Genomic DNA, 20,119 nt, shown 5'->3' on the forward strand with positions numbered 1-20,119 from the left:
CTTCATCCCCATCTGTGGCCTTTGGTGGAGAAATAGCGTCACTGTCCGACTCTGCCACATCAGGTAAGAGCCAAGAGGAGATAGACTCTGAGCCCTCGTCTCATTGTCACATCTTCCTCAGGTGTCTCCCTTTGGCCAAACCAGCCAGGAGCTGGAGATGTAGGGAGCCCACTGGGTTAATTTCCTGGGACACAGGAGGGCAAAGGAAGACCATCCAGCATGTCAAGTAGGTTTTTTTAAAGTGATTTCCTATATATTACAACTTAATAATTATACCGATACAATCAGCAATAATGATCTTTCCAACTTAGCACGTTTTCATGGAAATCACTTATAAACTAAAAGTTGTGGCTTTTTCTTTTTAAACCAGCGAAATACAGTCATTATACAAAGTCTTTTCTACCTGACTCTCATTCTTCAAGTTCTTGCTTTTCTTCAAAGAAAGAAATGCTTCTCGAGAGTACCTTTCATATTCTGGTGAAAATTACTCATCAAATCCAGGGTTTTTAAGATAACAAGATCTGAACTCACAATCAACCTCATTTTTCTTTTTTTTTTTTTTTAAAGATTGGCACCTGGGCTAACAACTGTTGCCAAACTTTCTTTTTTTTTTTTTTCTGCTTTATCTCCCCAACTCCCCTCCGTCCCCCCACACAGTTGTATATCTTAGTTGCAGGTCCTTCTAGTTGTGGGATGTGGGACACCGCCTCAACGTGGCCTAATGAGCAGTGCCATGTCCACCCCCAGGATCTGAACCCCGGGCTGCTGCAGCGGAGCGTGAGAACTTAACCACTTGGCCACGGAGCTGGCCCCCTCGTTTTCCCTTTTAAGGAGCCAAATGTAATGGGCGGGTGGGTGGATGGACGGATGCCATCAGTGGAACACTGTTTGTAATATAAGAAATCACCATTCCTCCAGAAGCTGTTAAATTCTCTAGGCCACATTAGGCAAAGAAATATAGTAATATTTTAAAAGAGTGCATAAAATGACTTGGCCCACAAGTAAAGCACAGGTGTAAAATCAAAGCATATTGGTCATGGTTTGGGCCAATCTCCACCTCCACTTCCTCTGGCCCCCTCCCAGTGATATTGGCAAGTCGTTCTGTTCAGTCTGTGTTTCTGGTTCCCTGGCAGAATGACTGGACATTTAAGAAAAGTATGCAGTTAAAGAATGATTTACATATTTCCATCATGTTTAGTAATTCTGTATATTATCTAAATAGAAGTAATATTTTGGTAAGGGACATAAAGCAGTACAAGTTCAATGGAATCTTAAACTGACTGTTTAAAAAACAATATTTTCAAAGAAACGGTGATTAATTTTCTGCTCTGAGCCGTGTTATCACACACAGTGTGAGGTGGGGTGAGATGGAGACTCACTTGCTGTTTTAGCGTGTTAGTCATGCTAAAGCTGATTCCAGCCACATACTCCCTAAATCCTGCTTTGAAAAACTGCATATCTGCTTTCCATTCTTTTTTGTTTTGTTTTGGTTTTTGGTTTTTTTCCAAGCTGTAATTTTTATTTAATCTGTATCCTGAAATTGATACTGTTTTCTTTTATTATCATTATTTGATTATTTTATTGATGTCATGTTGGTTTATAACATTGTGTAATTTCAGGTGTACATTGTTATATATCAGTTTCTGTATAGACATCATGCTCACCACCAGTAGTCTAGTTTTTATCTGTCACCATACATAGGTGTCCCTTTAACCCTACAGCCCCACCTCCTGACCCCCTTCTCCTCTGGTAACCACTAATCTGTTCTCCTTAACCATGTGCTAGTTTATCTTCCACATATGGGTGAAATCATGTGGTGTTTGTCTCTCTGTTTGCTTATTTTGCTTAACATAAAACCCTCCAGATCCACCCATGTTGTCGCAAATGGGATGGTTTTGTCTTTTTTATGGCTGAGTAGTATTCCATTGTGTATATATATACCACATTTCTTTATCTGTTCATCAGTTATGGGCACTTGGGTTGCTTCCATGTCTTGACTATTGTTAATAATGCTGCAATGAACATAGGGGTTCATAAATCTCTTTGAATTGTTGATTTCATATTCTTTTTGGACAAATACCTAGTAGTAGGATAGCTGGATCATATGGTATTTCTATTTTTAGTTTTTTGAGAAATCTCCATACTGTTTTCTATAGTGGCTGCACCATTTTACATTCCCACCAGCAATGTATGAGGGTTCCTTTTCTCCACATCCTCTCCAACATTTGTTATTTTTTGTCTTGGTGATTATAACCATTCTGACAGGTGTAAGGTGATATCTTATTGTAGTTTTGATTTGCATTTCCCTAGTAATTAGTGGTGTTGAACATCTTTTCACGTACCTGTTGGCCATATGTTTATCTTCTTTGGAAAACATCTGCTCATGTCCTCTACCCATTTTTTGATCAGGTTGTTTGTTTTGTTGTTGTTGAGTTGTATAAGTTCTTTATATATTTTGGAAATTAGTGCCTTGTTTGATATATGATTTGAAAATATTTTCTCCCAGTTGGTGGGTTGTCTTTTTGTTTCATTCACAGTTTCCTTTGCCTTGTAGAAGCTTTTTAGTCTGATGCAGCCCCACTTATTTATTTTTTCTTTTGTTTCCCTTGCCTGAGTAGAAGTGGTACTCAGAAAGATGCTGCTAAGACCACTGTCAAAGAGTATATTGCCTATATTTTCTCCAAGGAGTATTATGGTTTCAGGTCTTATATTCAAGTTTTTGATCCATTTTGAGTTAATTTTTGTGTATGTGTAAGATAATGGTCTACTTTCCTTCTTTTGCATGTGGCTGTCCAGTTTTCCTAACACCATTTATTGAAGAGACCTTCCTTTCTCCATTGTATGTTCTTCGCTCCTTTGTCAAAGATTAGCTGTCCATAGATGTGTGGTTTCATTTCTGGGCTCTCAGTTCTATTCCACTGATCTGTGTGTCTGTTTTTCTGCCAGTACCATGCTGTTTTGGTTACTACCACTCTGTAGTAGATTTTGAAGGCAGGGATTGTGATGCCTCCAGATTCTGTGCAATCTCAATCAGAATCCTAATGACATTCTTCACAGAAATAGGAAAAAGAATCCTAAAATTTATGTGGAACAACAAAAGACCCCAAACAGCCAAAGCAATCCTGAGAAAAAAGAACAAAGCTGCTTTTCACTCTTGTGAAATGTTGAACTTTTGAATTACCTTTGAGTTGTCCACATGTCAAATGACACAGTGTTTATTTGTAAACTTTATAAACTGTAGAGGGTTATATACCCATGAGCTGTTCTTGTTAACATGATCCAAAATGCTACCTGGGCAAGTCTGTCCCCTGAAAGAAATGATTGGGAAGGAATGTCTACTGAGGGAGAGAACAATATATTATTAGCCCTAATTCCAGCACTCACAGCTGTGGTTTTCGGGAAAATAAGGAAACTGCTTTAGCAAGTACTGAGTAATCTTGGAGTAAAGAAGCATTTATGAAGGATAGCTGCTGGGCTCAACTCTCACACTAACGAGCTCTGTGACAGTAGGCAAACCACAGAATCCCCATAGTCCTAAAAGGTGAAGTTATTTCCAGTGGAGACAGCATAACCTAATGGACAAGAGTGCCAGCTCTGGCCTCCACGAGTTAGGGTTTCAAATCCTGGATCCATCTTCATGGCTCTAGAGAGGTTGTGGGAAGAATGACCTGAGATCACAGAGAGATACCACTAAGCCAGCACCTGGCAAACACTTGAAAGAGACGAGAGTTACAAGCCTGTTGTAAGGAAAAAAGTGTAGTGACACTTGTGATGCCATTCTGAGGCAAAGTACAAACTGCTGGATAACTATGTGTCTGAGTCCTACAGAAGAGCAATCCTTGCCAACTGATGATGAGGTAAGATCGGGCTTCTCAGTAAGATGACTGAAGAATCGGAGAATGTTGGACTAACACAGTGTTCTGTTTGGAAATTCCCTAAATCGTTGGTTTTTCAGTGAAGCTCACACCCCCAACAGCCAGTTTTTGTCCAATCAATCCTTCCCTTTGACATATTTCAAGGCTACTAAAACAAAAGTTTTTCCAAAAGAAAGTTCACACATCCCCTGCCCCCTGGGCATCGTCTTGAGTTGTCTCTGCCTGTCCCTTTCTTCCAGAGGGGCAGTGTCTTCGGCCTATCCCACTCTTAACACTGATAGGTTGTCCTGAATTTGTTTTTCCCAAACAACAAATACTCATTCTCTTCTGTCATCATTAAGCAGTATTTTGAACAAGTTCACACTCATTAAAGAAAGAAATCCTAACTGCTTTCAAGTTACCTTTACCGCTTTTATTTTAAGGAAAGTTTGGCACAGCATTCCCACATTTCTCCACAGCTAACATTGATTTGTAACAGTCCCAAACCAAAGCCCAGAGTGTACTGTAGAGTTTACTCCCCAAAGAGAGTTCTTTTTTTTAAAAATTTTTTTTTAAAGATTTTATTTTTCCTTTTTCTCCCCAAAGCCCCCCGGTACACAGCCATGCATTCTTAGTTGTGGGTCCTTCCAGCTGTGGCATGTGGGACGCCGCCTAAGTGTGGCCTGATGAGCAGTGCCATGTCCACACCCAGGATTTGAACCAGCGAAACCCTGGGCCGCAGAAGCAGAGCACACCAACTTAACCACTCAGCCATGCGGCCAGCACCCCTAAAGAGAATTCTAAGTCCCTTGAAACATGTGAAAAGAGTTTTGCTGTGTATTCCTCTCAGGCACTGTAAAAGACAGCATCATTATATTTGGATCTTGGAAAATTAGAAGGCATGGACATGTGTTAAATAGCTTGAAAGATACTGTGACATTTCCATAGACATTGCTCAGTCTTACTGTTATCTAAATAAGCTTTAAGGATAACACACAATTGGGCACAGGATAAATGGCTAGTGGAACAAACAAGAATAGAGCTGTAGGGAGCGATAGGCAAGGTAGGAAAAGAAATGGAAGTGAAATGATCTCAATTTCAAAGTCTGCCTGAAAAGCTTAAGTAGGACTTAGAATATTTCACACGCGCTAGCTGATCTGATGTTCTCCATCTGTTACTGGGCCCTGGAGGCTGACTGGCCATTAAACACAGAATGATGACTGGTGCAGCAGGTGCAGTGAAGTGGGAAGGTGTGGAGCAAATAAAACAAGTCCGTGGCATCTATAAGAAAGGTTGACCCCAGGAAATTTTAAAAGGTTGTGCGCTGTGATATTCATGACGTATGTGTGAGAAGTATGATGGCAAATGTATTTCTCATGAAAGTACTTCAATTACTTGCATATTGTTATTTCTTTAGCATTCCCAGGTCCTACACTACACAATTACTTAAGACTCAAAGAGAACTAGGACTTGCTTTGACAAATTACTTTTTAATGCAATTCATTGGCCCAATGTCAATGGGAGTGTTGCCGGAGCTACACCTTTTGCTAAAACAATTTTCTAAACCTACTGCTGTGTGTCAGCTATCCTCTTCCGTAAGTTTTCCTTGACACCCTTTGACATCTGTATCAAATTGAAGCTTCTTATTAGCACCTTTTAGGATTTCCAGCATTCCACTTGATGCATCTCTTTCGTACATTCTCTTGGGAACCTCTGCTCAATCTCTGTGCTCAGGCCCCTGTTTATTCTCTTTTCTCTATCCTCCTGCCCCCATCCCCCATTCTTCTATTTGTTTGCAACTGCTTCCCTTAGTGCATCCAACAAGTTCTCTCTTTTTGTTGATGTAATCCCTTCTTCACAGAGTTTTTCCTTAAGTTATCTAGAAGGCTGGTGAGAAACTTACAAAGGGCAATATTCTAATGAATTCTCAGTATTCTACCAAGGGCATTTTGTTTTTTTTATGTATTAAACACAAGGACACGGTATAGGAAAGAAACTTTTTTAACCTTTTTTTCTTATCCACAGTTTCTCTTTCTGTGTTTCTGATCCTCATGCCAGGCTGGAGAGATTCTGCTCTTTTTCTCACAACCCACATCCAGTCCAACAGCAAATCCAGTTGGCTCCCCCTCCAGCATACCCTGAACCCACTGATTCCTCATGACTTCCACCTCACCTCGCTAGTCTAAGCTGCCAGTGGTCCTTCCCTGGACTCCCTACAGCCTGCTCTCCGCACAACGCCCTGGTGATCATGCTCAACTCATGCTACCCCCATGCTCAGAAGGTCTTGCCATCCATCTGTTTCAAAATAGAACACTTCTGACCGTCAATTGATGTTCTATACCACCTGACCCAGCTCCTTCTCTGACCTCATCTCCTACGTCGCCCCCTTCCCCATCCCACCCATTTCCCCCTCAGCTCCTTCCCATTGTCAAGTTTGCACTTGCTCTTCTTCCTGTGCCACTGTTTCTCCGGAACTTTCCATCACCACCCCCTCACTTCATTCAGGTTCATGCTCATATTTTCCTCCCCTAAGAGATGTTCCCTGACCCAGAATCTGAAACAGCACGATCATCTCCCTCTGTTCCTTTACCTGCGTCAGTCTTCTTCATAGTGTTCATCTCTGTCTCCCATACTATTTGTTGAACTGTTTTTTAGTTATTTTTCTGCCTCCTAGCTATTGCCCTAAAGAACAACTGGAATGTAAACACAATGAGAGGATGGACTTTATTGGTTTGGTTCTCTGCTTCTACTTACTGAGCCTACAAGGCTGCCTAGGGCATAGAAGTTGCTCTCAGTGAGTGTGTGTTGAGTGAGGGAATGGAAGTTGGGAGTGTCTCATGGGCTCCTGGGCACCATTTGCTAAAATAGTTTTCAGAAAGATCAATAGCAATTTTATTTCAGGAATCTGTTGATGCGCTTCTACATCTAAAACAAATGCAGGGTGAGGGTATAAGTAATTCCACAGCGTGAAGCAGTGGAAGCAGCCACTGTGGCACCCCTAAAAAAGTCAGCTTGCAAGATGCTGTGGAGGCCACATCTCCAGACCAAACCTATTCTCAGTGAGGCACTGGTGATGCTTTGAATCTGCTAGGTGCTTAAGAAAGAAGCCCCAGTGAGGCTAATGTCATGGCTGATTTCTACACCTGATCAGTTTTACATGAAGGCAGCAATGCCTCTAATACAACTCACTCTCTAAAATGATGGGATTTTAGATAGATGGAATGCATAGGTGGATTCTCCTCCCACTCTACCGTATGGTAAAATATTATGCCATATCTAACATCTTGGTTGGACACTTTTCCAAAGTAAGTTTAAGTTCATAGGTCATGGGTTTCCAGACAATTGATTTGGATTGGTTGACATTTTTAGCAAAGCAAAAACAAAGATTTTCTCCATCTATTTTCCTTCGCTCAGGTTCCAAGCATCTCTGGCATGGTTTTTGACAATACTGTGCCCTAGATATGTTAACAGCACATTGCTTGAGATATCTGCTCTAAGAGCTGGAGACTGGCTTGCTTTCTAAATGTGGTGACATCTTTCACTTAATCTTGTGTGTCCTAAAAATTCATTGGCCTTTATTAAAAATGAAGCCTCTCATTCCAGTGAGACACTGTCCAGGCCATGGCGGGTGAAGGAGACACGCTTCCTCCAGGTGTCAAGAGTCCCCCAGCGGAGACGGAGCAGAAAATACGACAAGGGAGGAAAACTTTAGGCATTAACTTGAGGATTTTGAATTTCAATTTCTTTGGACTCCTCATTCTAAAGAGGAAGCTAATAAATACAGACTTTGATTTCTTTGGACTTCAACTTATTTTGACTTTAACATGTAAGAAGATTTAAATTTTGTACTTTAATTTCTCCTAGGGATTTTTTTTTTAAAGATTTTATTTTTTCCTTTTTCTCCCCAAAGCCCCCCAGTACATAGTTGTATATTCTTCGTTGTGGGTCCCTCTAGTTGTGGCATGTGGGACGCTGCCTCAGCGTGGTTTGATGAGCAGTGCCATGTCCGCGCCCAGGATTCGAACCAACGAAACACTGGGCCGCCAGCAGCAGAGCGCGCGAACTTAACCACTCGGCCACGGGGCCAGCCCCCTCTCCTAGGGATTTTTTAATGGACAGGATTTATATTCAAAATTGGGGCATTGCTGTATTGTTGAAATTTTATGATTGAAGTGCTTTTTTACGTTTTATTATCAGATGGCCAGTGTCTGACAGTGAGATGTCAGAGTCATTTAATTTCACTGCAAAACCTCTGAGAGACTGTGTTCAGTAATATGATGGATGTAATTTGGGATGGTAAAAAGAGAAAGGAGTGATTTTCCAGTCCTGACTGTAGCGTGGTCTTGAAATCGATTGAATTAGTGAACTATTTTCATCCATTTTGCAATCTTTTAGAGATAAAATCTAAATTGCCCACTGCTGGTCCTGAGAGGACCCACAAAGAAGGAGCAGCTGGCATTGGGAGGATGATTGAGACTTCAACTTATTTTGACTTTAACATGTGAGAGGATTTAAATTTTGTACTTTAATTTCTCCTAGGGATTTTTTAATGGAGAGAATTTATATTCAAAAGTGGGGCATCTGTGTATTGTTGACCTAATCAGGTACTGATTAGATCTTGATGACCTAAACAGGTACTGCTCCAGGAGATAGCTGATCAGATTTTGGTTAAAACCCACATCTTGACCATAGACAGATGGATATGTAAAATGGGTTAAGAATATAAAGATCTGGGTGATGACATGGGAAGGTTCTTTTTTCCTAGTTCTTAATGTTAGTTTAATGCAGAGTGTATGATAGTCCTTGTCTTACTCCATTCCTCACTCCTCTTATGGGATATGAAGCACCAGTTTTGGAGAATTTCAAATGAGATTCTTGAATGAGAAAGGCATGCTTCTCTGTTCCCTGCCCTTCTTCTTTGGCACTAACTCCCAGAAGAAAGTGTGTCATGTCTGTTCTGCTCATCCATGTTGCACAGTTTACAGGGCAGCTCCCACCGGTAGCACCGATGCTGTCTGGTGTTGCCTGGGAATGGGCATAGAGTCTGTCCCTTCCTGGTGTGCTCTTGTCCACAGATACACACCATATTCTCCAGTATTAACTTTGTCAGCCATAAGGTCATCTGTCATCTGCCTTTCTTTCTTAACCTTTTTCTCAAATGGCCTGAGTTTGGGGGAGGAGAAAAGTATAACTGATTGTTTCATCCTTCAACTCCTAAGTCTGCAATAGCATATTTTGTTTCTTGGCTAAAAAGGAAGTCAGGATGATTTGTCAGAGCATCTCACTGAGCTCAGTGGAAAAGAAAAATATCACTCATGATTGTTATAGTCCGAAAATACACTGTAGCTAGGAAATATAGCTGTTCTAAATTTGAGGAAATGGATAACTATTTAAGAATACACTTAAGTGGTGGATTAGAATAATGTGGGAATTATTTCAGCAGTGGGGCTATCTTCACTTCTGACCTCTAGCTATGGGACTGTTTTAGCTTCCTTAACTGCCACAGCTATGCTTAATCCATTCCACTATGGCACAGAATGTTGATTTTCCACATTTCCAGCCCATTAACATCTCTCATACAACATGGGTTCTTAATCGGTGCGTACCATTTGTCAAATGCTCCTGACATCTCTGGGTTCAGGAAGCAGAGAAAGACCTTCCCAGAAAGTGGATTTGAGTTCACTCAGGCCACGTAACTCAGCCTGTATCCATACAGGGCTAAAGATATTTTATAGCTTCTTTGTGCCAGAGGGGAATGAAACAATGCCCAAAGCATGTTGGCATCTCTATTTTGGAAAATTTTAACCTGGAGAGAAGACTACAGGAAATATGCTAGGTAGATTTGAAGAGGTTTGTTGGGCCCTTGTTCCAAGATGTTCCAGAAGGCAAAGTCAGAATAAATGGGTGGAAAATACAAGCTGGAATCCTTTAGTTTAATGAAAAAATAACTTTCTATCAATTACAGCTGTCCTGCCATGAAATAGGCTGCCTTCAGTAATAGTAAACTGCCTTGGATCATCTCCTGGTGGTGTCGTCCAAAGGATTCCTACGCAGACTGCAAAATGAGACCAAGTCCAGTTGAACTCAGAATCTATGGTTCAGTGGAAGTTTTCCCATAAGCAAAACACAAGGAAATTTGAATTCAATTTTTGGAGGAGAAAAATTTAATATATTTTATCTTATTATACATTTCCCCTAAATTACAAAGTCAATAGCTGCAAATATATTCTGCTACAAAGCTTTCTGTAAGAAATATCTCTATAAGAAAATACATCTCATTAACATTTCCTGTAAATAAATTACTTCAAATAATAATTTTTGAAGGGATGTACATAAGGGGAATAATGCAGAAACCAGATTGTGAATGTAATTGCAATATAGGAAATGTTTGACTGAAATGTTCCATTTTCATGTTGCCAAGCTTGTAGAAACCTGTTGTACAGACTTTCCTTCTTGGATAGATTAGCTTGTAATTGTTGCTTTAGCAGACATGTGGGGAAAATGTAAGTCTTAATCATCCTAGTAAATATGTGTGGGAAGCTGAAATTCTTAATAGACGTGGGCTCAGCTTCAATTTCTGCTGGGAGACCTTGAGTTTGAGACTGCAGATGGGGTCTGAGTAAAATAAAACTAAGGAGTGACTTGCAGAATACAAAAGAAAAGGTCAAAGGTAACAACTACAAGATAACTTTTTTTTTGCTTTATGCTTTAGACGTAATATTTAGGACTGAGTAATGTAAAAAAGCAATAAAATGGTTTCAAAGAATTTGGAACCTATGGTTTCCATAGATTAGCGATATGTAGATTTTACAAGTTATTCCGTTTATATTTTTTAATCTCAATGGCTTCAGAAAACGGAAACTATATCTTTGGCAATAAAACAGTTGTTTGAGAGAGAGATTGGTGCAACAAAATCAGGTGGTGTCATTGGCAGGTTCTCCTCATACTGAGATTATCTAAGGACCTCAAAAATATAAAAGAAATATTTTGAGGTCAAGTGACCTCACACCGAACTCATCTGCATAGTAAATATTGTGATAGCAAATCCCATGGAAAATTTCCATTTAGGTTGGGCAGCCAGGGGCTTCAACTATGCAAAGTCGGTTTGCAAGTCAGACCTATGATCTACGCGTTGCCCAAACCTGGATCCCTGACAGTCTTTCCCGTTGCCTTGCTCTGCTTCAGTGCAGGATAGACGGAGCTGAAGGCTCTGTGTCAGCTGTCCCTGCTGTACTGCAGAGGACGTAAAGAATGTGTGTACTCTAACTCTACCAAAGCATAGGGAATGCCAAAGCCTTCAAAAATAATCATCTATTAGCTCTGTTTCCCACCTATTTTGAAGATCTTAAAAATACTTGTAACCTGTGAAAATTCTGCTCTGTGCTAATCATACTTAATGGGCATAGTTTGGAAAGTAAAAGACATCCAGGGTAGGAATCACATAAAATTAAGAGAGATCCAATGTGATTCCTTTCGAATCTGAATGGACTGTTCCTGTCTTATTACACCAGTTCTTATTAATTATACGTGAAATTAAATTTTTGAAAAATGTAAATAAGCAGTTTGAGCAAGACCAAGGTTGTTTTTTGAAAGGCCTTGATAAAAGACCTGCAATTATTTTGAAAATATGTGGAAAATACTGACTGCTTTTTCTCTTGTCTAGCAAGCCCTTTAATTGAGCAGTAGACACAGTGCTCCAAGGTAAAAGGTGATTCTGTGTTGCAGATTAACTATGCTCCATGCTTTCATTTCCTAGTTAACAACTCTTCTCATGTTTTAGAGCCTATCATATGACAAGATACACTGGGAGTATTTTGTTAAACTGTAAGTTTGAATAGAAATATGGCTTTTAGATTATTTTTATGGGCCATCACCAACCTGAAGGAAACATCCTCCAGCACAAGCTAAACTTGTGGAAAGTCACACAGTATCTGTCACTAATTTCCACGCGGTGATTTTTTTCAGGAACAGCATTTTCACAAATGTGTACATTATTTACATCAACAAGTTGCATCATGGAAACACACTGGCTGTACTACGCTCGTCACCCTTTCTCATCCACTTGCTTCTCTTTTTCTTTCTCTCTTTCTGTGCTCTAGATTCGCAGCACGTTCCTTTAGCCATTCTCCTGGGATGCAAGTCCTCTTTTCCAACGTACGATGATGCATTGAATATGCAGATTCACATTCTGCTGACGGCGCCTCTCCTTGGGGTGATCAGATTTTCTGACACACGTGGAGTCTGGCTTTGGAGGAGTAAGTGGCATCTTTCCATACTTTACACGACAGGCCCTTCGCACAGTCACACCGCTGGAAGATTTCCAGCCCGTGAGAGCCCTTCTTGCGCTGTTTGGTACAGACCTCCCCCTGATGGAGCACAGGCTTGCAGATTTTGGTCCAGAAGTGACGAGCACAGCAAAAGCCTTCGATGCAGTCTGAGGAGCGTAGGCAGGGGTCTCCGTCATGCCCTGCGGACGTGTGACCAAAAGATATTATCATGACACTTTACAAAAAATTCTACTTTGCAACAGAAGCACATAAAATATTTTTACTTGTACTATCTTCCATGTTGTCACCATTTATAATGAAAAGTCTTGGATTCATATCAATTGGCTCTCCCTATAATCAGGTAAATCCATTATTGTTTATTTCCATTATTAGCTGTCTGAATATGAAGTTTAATGAACAGCTAGGACTGTGCTTCTCTTTACTTTGTCACGCTCTGCTTTTAGATATTTCCCTGATCATCGTTTTTTTTTTTAACTAGGTGAGTGAAAAATAAGTAAATAAAAAGAATTGCTTTCAAATTAATTAATTTGATACTTTCTCGGAAGGTGCGAACCAGGAGAGGGCTGAAATTCTCAGTGACCCCTAAGACTGCACATCAGTCAGAGTCTAGCCAGGAAAACAGAAACTCTGAGTGTTCACAACAGATAGTGGCAGGGCTAAGAAGTCCCAGAGGATGGTACAGCAGCACAGCAGGAAGACACGCCCACGTTTAGGCTGGGGGATCCGCAGGAGCCAGTGACGCCAGAATCCGGGGCTGGAATCACGGGCTGGGACTAGAATCCCAATGGATCCACCTGGCAGGAGCTGAAGCCCCAAAGAGATGGAGATACAGCTCTGCCAGGAGCTTTACCTGAGGCAGGGAGAATAAGTGTTTGCTGTTCCCCTCCTCTGCCTCTCAGGTTCCCACCACAGCCAAACCCATGTGGCCAGAAGCCCCCTGACAGGGAGCCTGGGAAATACAGGGTGGAGCAGAGACACAGCACACAGCCCCAGTCAACCGAGAACCTGGCAGAAAAACCTGTGGAAGCACAAATCTGGGCATTTAATTCAGAAAAAAGGATTAAGTCAGCAAAGGGCACCCAGAAAGAGGGGGTCAGCAAACTTCTCTGTCATGAGCCAAACTGTAAATATTTTAGGCTTTCTAGGCCATATGATCTGTGTCACAACTCCTCAGTTCTGCCACTATCTTGCATCTCTAGATAATGCCTAAAAGAACAGGCACATCTGTTTCACAATAAAACATTATTTACAAAAACAGACAGGTGGACAGAGTTGGCTTACAGGCCGGAGCGTCCTAACCCTGCTCTAAAAGGTTGTCTGTCCTCCCAGAGGTCACCAATCCCACTGTGTGATGTGGACACAATTCACTCGCCATCGACATAAGATCTCTTCCTAGTTGCCATCAGAATATTGCACATACAATTATATAAAAATAATTAGTAAACTGGAAACTGTACTGTGACATAGATATCTGTTGGAATAAGGAAGGATACTCATGTACTAACAAATGTGTGTGAATCCAGTGGGTTGAAAGAGGAGACATGGATGGAGGGCTCAGCCCCTCAGGGAGTGCAGACAAGACAAAGGATCCCTGATGAGGAACTGTCAATCTCTTTACACTCTCCGTGTGAGCATCAGTATTCCAGGTTGGACTAACAGGTCAGATATTCTATAGGAACTAGCTCTGTGGAACATGAATGTGTAGAAATGGTTTTGTGGTCAAGCAAGCTGGGGAAATAAAGTTTTTAAAAATGTTAATCAATTTTCCGCCTTGCTGCTCTTCTCAAAGCCTTTAACATATCAATGTTTATTATAATGTTACAAAACTGGGGAGATGCATTATCGCAAAAGTCTTGAACACAGGGCACATTTATTCACAGAATGTCTTGAAAGAGCAGTGTTCCACGAAATACACTTGCAAAAGCCTCCTATAAAAATGGAGGTGTTTCATGCTTTCAAAATTTTACTATTAGTGATTAGGTTCAATAACTTCATGCTTTCAAATTTTACTATTAGTGACCAGGCTTCCCAAATATTTTGCTACAAGGAAGGGGATTTTTATGGCCATACATAATCCCACTAGAAACCAATTATTTTTGGTAAGCTGGTTTAGGAATCCAGTTGTTTACCTGGTTGTTTAGTGAAATAAAATTTCTGAATCTGCAAAGGTGAGAAAGATACTCAAAAACTTAGTGACTTAATCACATAGCAGCGAACATTTTCCCATTTATTTTTCAGAATCCTTTATCCTTTGATCTGTGACAGAAATGCTGGTAGAGGAGATTTCTTCTAAACAGCAGGCCTGTTTAGGAAATGACATGCTTGATCAGGTACTGCAATTCTCATAATAGATGTCTTCTAAGGATTTAAGATCTCTAAGAAACCTCTAGCATCTTCAAAATTAAGAATTAATAAATTCTGTTAAAATCTTGCCACTAAAGTATCTCACTAGTATTTTTTTTCTAAAACCAATGGAATTAATTGTCTGTATTTTTCTCTTACTTCATTATAAAACAAGAAAAAGTAAACACAGGACTACAGATAGTGCTACCTTTTATATGTGGCATCTTAGTGTGTGGTCTTCCTAGGTTCTGCCATCCCAAGTCGTGGTTTGAGTAATGACCGTGGTTTCGATCTCTGTGCCGAGTGCCATCCAGAGCCGGGATGTGAGGGGTTAAGATGCTCTCGGTGACCGGGATGCAGATGCCTGGAGATGGTCAGGTGAGCAGTTAGACTTGTTCGGTTCTATAAGGTGTGGTTCTTAGCCAAGTATTCTCCTGATGTGAGGGATGAAGCCGTCTAGCTATCATCTATCTATCCATCTATCTATCTATCTATCTATCCATTCATCCATTCATTTATTTACAAATTTATTGAGACTGAGTATTGACTAGTTTGGCCCTAAGCCAGACTTCCTTGATTTGAATCTTGTCTCTTTCAAGACCAATTGGCCCCGGGCAAAAATAGGAAAAAAACTAGAATTCATTTCACTAAGTTATTGTGAATACATGTGAAGTACTTAGAATAGTGACATAGTAAAGCATGTATTAAATTAATATTAGCTATTAGTACTTTAAAACTGACCAGACATCAATCTCAGGATCCAGGTTCCTTTGTTCAGTCAATAACACAATCCTAGTCTACACCGTAAACATCCCTAATGGTACAAGTCTTCTTCCCATCACCTCCTGTACAAGGTACTTCCGGTAGGACAATGCCCAGAGGTCAGGACCAAGTATAGGAATGTGAGCCTGATTGTGTTGCTTTCTATGACTGAGTGTATGTTTCTGATCACCTTCTGCAACTATTGAACGGTCTGACCATGTGTCGTCTGGGGTTCTTCATTTCATCATTCACATTGATTGTCTGCCTGTGTTCATTGAGATTGGGTGAAGCCATGCTTATGGAAAGGCTGGGGAACGGACTCCTGTGTTTCCTTTTGGAGGAGCCAATCCCTCCATCACCAACTGAGTGTGCCACAAGGTGGAGCCTTCAAAGAAGGACGCCTGAGTCTAACAATCAAGGTGTGAAACTGGGCTGAAACTGGCAGACAGACTCACAGCTGTGCTGCTGAATCACAGCAGGTTCCTTTCTTCGGCTCTTTTGCACATATTCACTCACGTGTTTAGTGGAATAGAAGATCTAGTCATTTATATGCAACACTTGAACAAGACGAATCCTAGATCAGCACGGATTGTAAAATACAGAAGATGATCAGAGCCCAGGAAAACTAATATTTGGGAGGTGAGCAAGGTAACCGAACACGAGTCTAAGCCATGATCCAATCCCTGCCAGCTGTGAAATGCTCCTTACGTTCCGGGGGTCTGCCTAAGCAGAACGAGCCTACTTGCTGGCTGGGCCCCCTGCGGCCCGTCCACACCCAGCGCCATCTCACCATTGTTGCAGCGGGCACCCGGACAGCACATGCCGTCTCTGTGGCAGCGCTTCTTTTTCCTTCGACACACCATGCAGGCCGAAGATCCTTGGTGGGGACTGTGGCAGTATCTCCCCACCTCACATTCCTTGTCACTGCTGCAGGGGTAGGCCTGGCACGAAAGGGAACAACACCAAAAGCAAAGATTAGACCTGGTAACGCTTAGGAAAACTACTGCAGCAAACCACGATGGAAAATAAATCACAGTGTGTCCTCTCCAAAGGAAAGACACCATTGCAATAATGCTCCACGTAGTGACACTGACATAAGTGAGGACCGTATAAATATAGATGGTCGATGGTCACAAAGATAAAGTTGACACTATTCACATATTTTCATGGACACACTTTGAAGTTAGGATTTAGACTTTGCATTATTGGGAGGCTCAGAAACCGTCGTAGCTGTTGTCTTGTCACTGATTTAAGGTGTAAATGAACAGCCCAGCCATTCTGTTGTTCATCTGCTAAACTAGGATGAAGGAAGGTTAAACAAAACCACAAAGGCCGTGCCAGAAGCTAAAACACATCTCCTGCCCAATTATGGAACAAATATTTTAAGAGTGACTCTTCGCAATTCCTGCCTCTGAGGAGCAAGGAGGGGAACCACTTCCAGAACGGTTTGAGGCAATGAACTATTTGGCATGAAGAAATCAAGGAGCAGAGTCCTTGTTCCAAACTCGGCGATGAGCAGCAGCAGAGTTCTGAGTGGCCAGAGAGATGCTGAGGTCCAATCACATGGCCATGTTCTCAGGAGACAAAAAAGCAGACTCCTTGAGTACAAAAATAGCCCAACAGGCTGTCGCATCTTCAATTTACACAGAAGGGACTTCCTTTGATACAATTCTCTACCAGGTGTACGTTCAGAAGGCTACGTACGTGTGTCATACATTATCCCCAAAAATAAAAGTATGTTCTCTAGTTTTGTACTCCTTGCCTCTTGGAAGTTATTGGAACACTTAAAATGCCCCTGTTTTCAGAGACTGAGAACTGAACTGCTGAAATGTCACACATCAAACATAATCCGATTTTGAGGCACGTTGACAGGGAGACTTATTTGTGAGTCTTTTACTTTGCCTTCTATAGTTCCTTTTTTCCCCCTGATTTTCAGAGTAATGCATGGTTATCTATTTAATCGAAATATACAAAGAATAAAAAGAAGTTATGTAGTTGTTTTTAAGCAAGCAAAAATGATGTGAAGATAAAACTGTGATAAATTTTTGTGACTCAAATCATTAGTGTGGTTTGAGTGTTTTACTCATGAAATGAGGTTTGAGGGCCTGTGTGAGCACTGATTGTTCCTTCCCCTGTTCTTTCTCCCTTTCTGTTTCTTCCACTGCCCTTGCCTTCCCTCCCCCCATATGTTGTACACATTCAGCCCTCACGTATTTTCCATTTAGATCTGATCATCTTCATTTAGAAAGGGGAAATAAATATGAAGTTGATGTATGAGTCTGAGAACTTTACATGCTGTTCTATGGGAAAAAATATACTTTCAGCATCATTACAGAAAGAAAATAGAAAAACCACAGACTTCACATTGAAAGTGCTTTTGAAGGATTGCACAGTGGCGATGTTTAATGCCTGCATTATAATTGGAGCCAGATAAAGCTATAAAGTGAATTTGCATATTATCGTCTCATTCTGGACCTCCATCATTAGGTTTAAGAGAAAATGAGGTTGAATTCGGAGTATTAGGCTGTTTTTCAAGAATCCAAGACTGATGAAAACATGTCCCGCCTTGCCACACTCCTTCCCCCAAGCACTTCACTCTTTTCATATTTAAACCCATTAATTTTGAATGAAATACAATTCACATGTTTCTGATTCATTAACATTTATTTCATCGAATTGTTTTGCAAGAAACATTTGGTGTCTTACAAGTTTTTTTGCTTCCTCAAAAATAGAACAAGTTCTTTCAATGGAAATAAACACGTGCCACCTAAAACATCATGTGCAATTTACAACTCAGACAACAAATCTTCAAGGATTCTGAATATAGAATGATACTTTATTCCATTCCTAAAAAAAGTGGTTTATATGCTAGAAAGTAAGTTCTTTGCTAAAAGTAGCAGTTCATTTATGCAGAAAATTGTGGAAGGCACATCATCATCTTCCCATTCTCAGTTGGTGGGAAATGGAAAATATTGAAATGGAAAATACTTGAAATGGGAAATATTTGATGCAGATGTTATCACAAGAAGTAATATGTGCAGTAGTCCTTTATTTGAATGGAATATGATAAAATTCTCAATTTTTTCAGAGGGAAGCTCATTTGTCTAAGAGAGAAAATATAAGAGAGGATGTGTATTATGGAGTTTTATTATGCTCCAACATATCTGTCAATTGGCTTAGAATAGAAATGATACAAGCAGAAAAAGTATGCAGGAAATATTTTTTAATGGAAGGTTATTGTTAATGTGAACTTGTACTTCGAATGGAATCCCACAACATAATATTAAGAGGAATTCTTGGACAATTAAAAAAATAAATTTTAATAATTGAAATGCAAAGTTATACTACACTGCTTCTAGTATGCTTATGAAACACTTGGCTCCAATAAACAGCCTTTATATATGAATAAAATCAACAAAGGATGAGACAAATTGATGGAAGCAGGTTTTAGGGAAAGCAAGAGATATTCGGGGGCATGCCTCGCCTTCTGAAATCGATGTCCCCCAGCAAGGAACTACTCAGCCAGAAAACTTCCCTTGGCACAACCATTAGCAAGGAAACAGAGAACATAAGAAAATATGGGTCTGACCCACAAATAGCAATTCTAGTGTTTTCAGCCTAATGCAATATTTTTCAGTAAAGAGTTTTAAAAGAGGCATTTTCAACTCAAGTGTGAGGGCTCTGGGGCTTGGTATTGGGTTTTTTCCTACATTAACTCCTTTAACGTTTCTGGAAATGGTCTCATAGTAGATGAGAAAGGGAGAGAGTGAGAGATGGGAGCGAGAGAGAGGGAGAGAGAGAGAGAAAGAGAGAGAGAAGTACTTGGTTAAATAGTTATGGAGGATCCTGAAGAAGTGATGATGTGGCAATTAACAGACCATTGAAGGGAATTATACACATTAATAAAAGTGCCATCCAGAAACTGTCCCATGGAAGACCTTTATTTTCCATTTACTCTGGCCTCCAAAGGCTATTCCTGATCCCATCTGATGATGGTTTTGTGAGAAACAAAAAGTGAATTTGAGTACCGTAGTCTAAGCTTCCGTCTAACACACACAATGATACGTTTCCCTGGTACTTATTTTATAAACCAATAAGAAGACTGATTTTTTTTTTTACCTGCTATGGAAATGATTAATTGTGCATTTTGATGGCTCTTCACTGACTTGGCTCCAGGCGAATAGTCTGAGGAACAGCGATAGTCTGTGTGGAAGCCTGGGAATGAAGGGAAACCACCAGGGAGAGACCCTAGTACCCAGCCCGCCCTGAAATGCCCCCAAACGGAACCAGAAACCCAGCTGCATGAGCATCCTGGGCTCCTCGCCTTCGTGCAGTCTTTCATGACGTAGCCTCAGTCACAGCTAGGAGATGAATTCATCTGAGACATGAAATAATAGCAGACGATGGGCCATAAGTTAAGAATGTGTGAGAGCCATCCATGATCAGGCCGAAAAACAAAGAAGTTGTGCCCAATCCCTTCTAGGCTAAAAATAGAGTGATTTCCATGAATAGCAGTGCCAGTTATCATTGCAACCATGACGCGAACTAAAAAAAGAGTGAACACATTGGACACAGCTTGAAAATAAAGTCTATCAGAAGTTAGCATTTCTTTTTAGTATAAAGGATTTTTTTTTTAAGTCCATTTACTCTGTCCTAATTTGGAATCATTATTTAAAATTTTAGCAGCGAAGTGAAGAGAGGTTAAGTAACTTCTGCAAATAAGTCACATGTGCCCAGCGGCAGAGGACTCGGGGATCCGGAGCCCCGGCTGGCTCCCAGGCCTCTCTACGAGGTGTTGAGGAGCATGTAAGAGTGACGGTAACACACTCACAGGGAAGGTGACTGCGTCGTGACCTCCGTACTGATTATAGA

General features: G+C 40.7%; 1 protein-coding gene across 1 annotated transcript in view; it reads right to left on the reverse strand.

Annotated features, from left to right (window-relative positions):
• Positions 1–10,010: 10,010 nt before the first annotated feature.
• DKK2 (dickkopf WNT signaling pathway inhibitor 2) overlaps positions 10,011–20,119 on the reverse strand; it is a 93,673-nt gene continuing 83,564 nt past the window's right edge. The window contains exons 2-4 of the mRNA XM_046657359.1: positions 16,038–16,188; positions 14,694–14,849; positions 10,011–12,321 (exon numbers count right to left, since the gene is read on the reverse strand). Coding sequence (XP_046513315.1) covers positions 12,071–12,321; positions 14,694–14,849; positions 16,038–16,188 — 558 coding nt within the window. The 3' untranslated portion in view covers positions 10,011–12,070. The remainder of the gene's footprint in view (positions 12,322–14,693; positions 14,850–16,037; positions 16,189–20,119) is intronic.

Source organism: Equus quagga, chromosome 3 (assembly GCF_021613505.1).
Source record: "Equus quagga isolate Etosha38 chromosome 3, UCLA_HA_Equagga_1.0, whole genome shotgun sequence".
In the NCBI taxonomy this organism is placed as follows: Eukaryota; Metazoa; Chordata; class Mammalia; order Perissodactyla; family Equidae; genus Equus; species Equus quagga.